Source organism: Myotis brandtii, unplaced genomic scaffold, assembly GCF_000412655.1.
Source record: "Myotis brandtii unplaced genomic scaffold, ASM41265v1 scaffold654, whole genome shotgun sequence".
Taxonomy (NCBI): domain Eukaryota; kingdom Metazoa; phylum Chordata; class Mammalia; order Chiroptera; family Vespertilionidae; genus Myotis; species Myotis brandtii.
In genome coordinates this window covers 1,187,343-1,195,409 of record NW_005370538.1, presented here as the reverse complement: position 1 = coordinate 1,195,409, position 8,067 = coordinate 1,187,343, and the positions used below count along the sequence as shown (strand labels likewise).

At 39.3% G+C, this 8,067-nt stretch overlaps 1 protein-coding gene across 1 annotated transcript in view; it reads right to left on the bottom strand.

The window, feature by feature from the left end:
• Positions 1-8,067, bottom strand: part of F9 (coagulation factor IX) — a 38,462-nt gene that overhangs the window by 16,509 nt on the left and 13,886 nt on the right. The window contains exon 4 of the mRNA XM_005880797.2: positions 6,856-6,969. Coding sequence (XP_005880859.1) covers positions 6,856-6,969 — 114 coding nt within the window. The remainder of the gene's footprint in view (positions 1-6,855; positions 6,970-8,067) is intronic.

Genomic DNA, 8,067 nt, shown 5'->3' with positions numbered 1-8,067 from the left:
TCCCTTGGCCTTCACCACACTATTGTCCATGTCCATGAGATACACATATATGTTCTTTGGCTAATCTTTTCAACTTATTTATCCAGTCACCCCCACTCCCTACCTCTGGCACCTGCCAGTATGTTCCATGTATCCATGCTCTGGTTCCATTTTATTTTGTTCATTAGATTATACATATTAGTGAGATCATATAAGTATTTGTCTTTCTCTGACTGGTTCATTTTGCTTAGCATAGTACTCTCCAGGTCCATCCATGCTATCACAAAGGGTAAGAGTTCCATCTCTTTTAAAGCAGAGTAGTATTCCATTGTGTAAATGTACCATGTTTTTTTTGTTGTTATTTTTGAATCTGTTCATCTGCTGATGTGCACTTGGCCATTTCCAGATCTTGACTATTGTAAATAATACTGCTATGAGCATAGGAGTGCATATATTCCTTCTGATTGGTGTTTTAGGATTCTTAGGATGTATTCCCAGAAGTGGGATTGCTGGTTTAAAAGGCAGTTCCATTTTTTAATTTTTTGAGGAAAATCCATATGGCTTTCCATAGTGGCTACACCAGTCTGCATTCCTACCAACAGTGTGCTAGGGTTTTCTTTTCTCCACATCCTTACCAGCACCTGTTTTTTGTTTTTTATCGATAGTAGCCATTCTGATAGGTGTGAGGTGATACCACATTGTCATTTTAATTCGTGTCTCTCTGATGATTATGACTTTGAGCACTTTTTTATGTCTCTTGGCCATCTATATGTCCCCTTTGGAGAAGTGTCTATTCAGGTCCTTTGCCCATTTTTAAATGGGATTGTTTGTTTTCCTGGAGTTGAGTTGTATAAGTTCTTTATATATTTTGGAAATTAACCCCTTATTGGATATGTCATTAGCAAATATGTTCTCCCATATAGTGGGTTCCCTTTACATTTTGTTGATGGTTTCTTTTGCTGTGCAGAAGCTGTTTAGTTTGATGTAGTAGTTCCATTTGTATATCTTTTCCTGAGTTTCCCTTGCCCTTAGAGACATATTGGCTAAAATATTGATGTGAGAGATGTCTGGGATTTTACTTCTTATGTTTTCTTCTAACATTTTTATGCTTTCTAAATGTATGCATTTAAATTCCCACCAGCAGTGTATGAGAGTTCCAGTTACTGGATGCATATGATACAGATTTCTCCTCCTACTTTGTGACTTGCCTTTTCACCTACATAGTGTATTTTACTGAATAGAACTTTATAATTTTAATATAACCCAATTTATCAAAGGAAACTTAATCTAGCTGAGGTGGGTATGTATCAACACAAGAAAAAAAATAGGGTCCTTTAAGGTAGCTAAATGTCAAAGACATTATGTGTTGACAATGATATGCATTTTAGTGGTTCACATTTTCTTTACTCTCCTACACAATACCCCTTATTAATATATTAGAGGCCCGGTGCATGAAATTCATGCAGGGGGGGGGTCCCCGCCGCCCTGCCTGCACCCTCTCCAATCTGGGACCCCTTGGGGGATGTCCGACTGCACCCTCTCGCAATCCAGGACCACTGGCTCCTAACCGCTCACCTGCCTGCCGGCCTGATCACCCTAACTGCTCTACCCTCCTGGCCTAATTGCCCTAACTGTTCCCCCCTGCCAGCCTGATCACCCTAACTGCCCTCCCCTGCTGGCCTGATCCCTAGCTGCTCTCCCCTGCCAGCCTGATCTACCTAACTGCTTTCCCCTACTGACCTGATCGCCCCTAACCACCTCTGCCTTGGCCCCACCACCATGGATTTGTCCGGAAGGTCATCTGGAAGATGTCCAGTCTAATTAGCATATTACCCTTTTATTAGTATAGAAAATATCTTTGTCTCTTATAATGCTTTTTTTTAGGGTTCTATATTTTGTCTGATATAAAGATTGCTTCGTTTGTTTCTTTTTGTTAGGATTACCTGAAAAATCTTATTACATCCCTTTATTTTAGCCTCCTGGTGTAATTTTATTGTAGGTATCTTTTTTGTCAACAACATACAATTTGGTTTTAACTCCAGACTGAAAATTGTAATTAACACCATTTCATATTATGGTTCCTGATATATTTGACTTATTTCTGCCATCTTATTTCATATTTTTTAATTACCATGTTTTCCCTTTGTTTCTGCTATGTCATCTCAGTAACAGGAAGTAGTATGGTTCAGGGCTTGCTAGCTGAGATGGCTGAGTTAAGTGAAACAGGCTCTGTCCTTGGGGATATTTTGGTCTATAGAGTAGCACAGGAACACCATGAATAGAAGACACCTTCTGCCTTACCTACATACTCATAATTAGTATAAATATTTCAACTTTCTATTGAAATATTTACTTGTCCGTGCAGTTAGGACATGGAAAGGTTGAAAATGAGTGACTGTATTAGACACCCCCTATGCACCACCTAAGTTCCTCTCAGCTTCACCTGTGTCTTCTTCCAGCATGTTGGTGATCAGTTCTGCATAGACTTCCACTGACCTCATGTTGAATGGCCTTGGCTCATATCTGCACTGCATGCCTCTCATCTCCTACCTTGGCACTTCCCCATTGATGCTGAGCCAAGGGATGCCACATGACCTTTCTGGGTTACCCAGCACTTATAACCTAGAGATGTATTTACCTCATATGCTGAACTTTTGACCAATGGGAGACAGATGCTTCTGGACAATTTTTTTCACTTATTTCGCCCTCCTAGATGGACTATCCTGAAGCCAGTTCATATGGCTTCTTGGAAAACAGTCTCAGGAGATCAAGCAATCAGTTGCAGATGAAGAGAAGACTCATCTTATTATTGGTTCTTCTTTCCTCATTGCCTCACTCCCTTGTCTCTTGCTCTTGCTCCCTAGGATTGCACACCCTAATAAGCTTGTGTCACAGACTCCATTTTCTCGGGGGGGGGGGGAATCTAGGCTAACAGAGTGACTATATGGTTATGGAGTATATTATGGAGTTTTGAGTGATATGTCTAAATTTTTGAATTATATTTTACATAGGCTAGCATAGGCTAAGATAACAATTAACTCATGTTCCTTACTGACACTTCAGGAAATAAAAGGAGGCCAATCATCAATCAACTGTTGCCAGGTAGACAGAGAAAACAGCCTGAGCTTTAACCTTTGCTACCAATAATCCATTAAGTGCATGGTCCAGAGACATGTCACTTGGTCCTTTTTATTTATTTTTTAAAGACCTTTCTCTTCACTCATAGTGAATACATGGGACTAGCTATCATTTTTGTTGCTACAAACAGTACTGAAGTGTTCAGCCAAATCAAATACCACCTGTATAAAGTGTTCAGTCAATATGAGATTGTGATAAGTTAATAGAGGTAGGTGGTAGGTCCAGCCTGGTTTGGTGCAGGGCATGCATAACAGGAATGAGTAAAGTCAGTGTGGGTTTCCCAATTCTGATTCTGTGCCCTTGACTAAGTAACTAAACCCGTCCATGATTTGCCACATTTGTCCTTGCTCTTTGTGACCCAGTATGTTGTTGCTGCTCTCTAGCTTGGTTTGTACATTCAGTGGGAAATATTGCTGCCCAATCAGAAGTCTTTTGCCCTCAGATAAAGGACTCAAAATTCTGGGAAGAGCTTAATAGCACAAGTATATCCAGTGGAAAGGTCCATAGTCCAGGATCTAAGGGACAGTTACTATAGGACACATTCATCAATCATTTATTGAGCACTTAGATGTCAGACACTGTGCTGGATATAGGTCTCACTGGTTCTGAGACTGGTCTCAGTGCCTAAAACATGTGTTATTCTCCATCCATGTTGGTACAAACTCTTCTTTCTTGTTCCCTCATGTCTACCACAAATGTTACCATTCTGTTTTATTTTGTTCTGTCTTTTACCCTGATATATTCACTGATGTGAAAAACAAAGCTTGGACAAAAGATGTTCTGTTTAACTAGTTTATCACAGAACATGCTATTGTTCAGCTAAAACTAAAGGTATTTTCTTCACTCCACAGAAATTCATAGCAAATCAGTCTGTAGTGTTTGTGATGTGTTAGCGAAATGAAAAAAAAAAAAGCGTTTATGTGCTTGTGTCTTTCTTCCTTCCTTTCTTTCTTTCTTTCCATCCTATATTACTATAGGAAAATGCCTCTTGTATTCTTAGAAGGAACTGGAATGACAAAGTTTTTACAGACCTTGATCTATCTGTAAAGGACTCAGATGTGATGTGTAGCTGGGGACATACAGTGATATTTATTCTAGCCAAAGGGACAAAATAGCCAATCAATTGTTATTCTTCTAACTAGAAAGCATGTCCTGAATATTTGTACATCTCTCCCCTGGAGAAGAGCCTCATAGACAAGAGAAAAGGAAAACAACAAGGTCTCAACAATGGAAATCTCTCTTCTCTTTACAAGCCAAGATGAGGCAAGAAACTTGGGGCCCAGGTATCCCATAAACTGTGCTATCTAGGAGCTTTTGAGATTAGTCTAGATCAGTGGTTCTCAACCTTCTGGCCCTTTAAATACAGTTCCTCATGTTGTGACCCAACCATAAAATTATTTTCGTTGCTACTTCATAACTGTAATGTTGCTACTGTTATGAATCGTAATGTAAATATCTGATATGCAGGATGGTCTTAGGCGACCCCTGTGAAAGGGTCGTTTGACCGCCAAAGGGGTCGTGACCCACAGGTTGAGAACCGCTGGTCTAGATGATTCTTTAGTTCAGTTTGAAGTAATGCCTTAAATGGGAGTTTGTATGTTTTCTCTTTTCCTGTCCTCTAGTGTCCAAAATAAAAATATTTTTGAGAGAATTCCCACTTTGTTTCTGAACTAACTGAGCTGGAAGGATTTTTCTAAATCCCGATAAATAAAATGGGCTGGGAGATATCAATATAACCCAGAGGCCAGATTTGGTGGTGGAAGCAATTCAACCAATCCAAAATATGGGGAACCTGAGAGGACTGAAATAGGTCAAGTTGTAGACTTAGTTCTTTTGTTATGTGGTCCATAGCCTCACACATATAGCAAAACCTTTTAGGGAATTTTTGTGCTCATATTTACATTCTCAGGGCTATTCTATTCCTTTACAGTGTCTTTATTTTTAAACTAAAGACATTTAGGGATACTATTTTCAATTATACTTCACTACAATGTATTCTTCATTCTTAACTGAATCTAATTGAGTTATTCATTCCCTTATCGTCAATAGTTATAGTATTTAAGCTGAAAATGAGTAACTACTTCAAAGATTTATGTAGATTTCCATAATAGGATCAAATTTATCTAGGTAAATGTGAATTTGAAATGATAACCTTTGAAATGAAAGTGGAACCTCAGAGATGTTGAACCAATTAACACAACCACAGGGAAGGTAACCCAGGTTTGTCCTCTTACTAGGAGACCTGAGGGAATGGGAATCCAGGCCATGTGTACCAGCTCATCCACCTGCATTCACTCTTTTCTGTCTTTTAAAATGTTTTGTCCCTGCCACCTTTTCATTTTCTTATCTTCTATTCCTTTTTATCTTTTTTACTTCAAAGGAAGATGATCAATGGATTTCTCTTTAATACTGAAAGGATTTCTGAACATTATAGGTGACTTTTCCCCCTTTCTCAATAGGACACAGGCAGCAACTTGCGTTTCATTTTGTTGTATGCCTTTCTCATCTATGTATCAGGTGGATTGCTATAACACCTTAATAGAGTCCTGCTAATTTTCTACTCTTTAGTGATATAACCCGTGATGTTAAATTCTCTCCCTAGGATCACATCTCTATTCTTCTGGAGTTTCGGAGTAGAAAGAAAATCTGTCATTAGCACTGTGTGTTTTTCACAATCACAATACCTTGCATTCAGAGGAAATAAACAAGTAGTTAAAGGACTTCAGGGATTTATAACTGTAATTGCCAAAATCTCAGAAAAAATATTCTAGGCTATGAGAGGAAAAGATAAATACTGAACCTAAATTTATTATGTAACTCAGTGTTATCAATGTATGAGCTTAGATTTTTAACATATATAGTAGTTGGTATGTGTGAAAAAGTGGCTATTATATGAGAGAATTGACTTTGCAATACCTCAAATCTGTAGTTGTTTGACTTAAACTGCCTATGTTGATAACAATTCAGTCATGAGTTCAGTTGATGGGTTTAGTTTTCTTTGCATTTTGTGGACATTAGTTGGAAGCATGGGTTTAGGTCAAACAAACTGAAGTTCATATCTTGGCTTGACCATTTACTTGCCTCTGTGATTTTAAGCTAGAGTGTTCTGATCATCATGGAATGGGGATACTAGTAATGATACTGACTAAATATGGTTGTATTGAGGATTAATAAGTGAGTGGAACATCATTACTTATTATCCACCAAATATTATTACTCTTAATATAGTTTCTTGACCTCATCCTGGAAACTATGACTATAGATAAAATGAATGTTTATAAGCCTTAAAAGTATGTTTTATACAATGGAATATTATTCAGCCTTTAAAAAAAGGAAATACTTTCATATGCAACAACATGGATGAAACTGGAGGACATTGTGCTAAATGAAATAAGTAAGTCACAGGACAAATACTGCATGATTATATAAGGTTGTTTAAAAAGTCAAAAACATGGAAGCCAAGAATGGGGAAGGAAAAATGGGGAGTTGCTCTTCAATGGGTATAGTTTCTGTTATACAAGATGAATAAGTTCTCGACATCTGTACAACATCTTGCCTGTAGTTAATAATACTGTGTTATACACTTCAAAATTTGTTAAAAGTGTAGATCTTATGTTGTATTCTTTACCACAATAAAAATGTATATGTTTTTAAGGGAAAATTATGCTACATAAATATTGCATTTTCCAGTTTCAAAGTGAATTTTGAACCATGAGTAATCCAAAACTAGTTACTTACCTAGTTCACAGTTTTTTCCTTCAAATCCAATTTGACACCAACATTCGTAGGAATTAATGTCATCCTTGCATAGGCCGCCATTTAAACATGGATTAGACTCACATTGATCTCCATCTTTGAGATAGGTTAAGACATTGAATTAGCAGATAAATTGTTTAGAATGCCTGGTCCTCCCTGCACAAACTCATGGTGAGGGGAGCCTGATTTTAGGGTCAGAGAACTGTTGACCTGGAAGCCAGCTGCTTATAGGGTGTCCCTGGCTTCCTGCATTTCTAAAACAACCTAGACAAAGGTTCTTAGGCTAACACTGTCCTAAGAAATTACCTTGAAGAAGGCATGTGCATAGTTCATGTAACTGGAAAAGGAAAGGGAGAAGAATGTTTAAGTATAAAAATGTACTTTTTCAGCATATGGTGAGAAGAATTTTTAGTCCTTTCTTATAGAATGGTGGTAGAGTTAATTCCAAATTAAATCACATCACTTCAACAATTATTATCTACTAGAGGCCTGGTGCACGAAATTCATGCATGGGGGGGTGTCCCCTCAGCCCAGCCTGCACCCTCTCCAATCCGGGACCCCTTGGGGGATGTATGACTGCTGGTTTAGGCTTGATCCCTGGGATTGGGGCTAAACCTGCCGTTGGACATCCCTCTCACAATCCTGGACTGCTGGCTCCTAACGGCTCGCCTGCCTGCCTGTCTGATCACCCCTCACTGCCCCCCCTGCCGGCCTGGTCACCCCCTCCCCTGCCAGCCTGATTGCCCCCAACTGCCCTCCCCTGCTGGCCTGATCGCCCCCAACTGCCCCCCCCTGCTGGCCTGGTTTCCCAATGCAGCTTGCTGTTTGGTTATTTGGTCGCCCCTCACTAACCCCCCTGCCAGCCTGGTCACCCCACACAGCCTGCTGCTCGGTCGTTTGGTTGCCCCTCACACCCCTGCTGGCCTGGTTGCCCCACGCAGCCTTTTCGGTCGTCCGTTCGGTTGTGATGGTCACTTAGGCTTTTATATAGATAGATGTGTCATAAAAGGCCTGCTTTATTACAGGTCTTGCAGTGTGAGCTGAGTCAGATAACATATGGTACATCTACTCGAGGAACTGGTGGCCTAGCCATGGAGCAAATGCATCTTTTTCCTTGTGATATCTATCTATCTATCTATCTATCTATCTATCTATCTATCTATCATCTATCTATCTATCTACTATCTATAATAT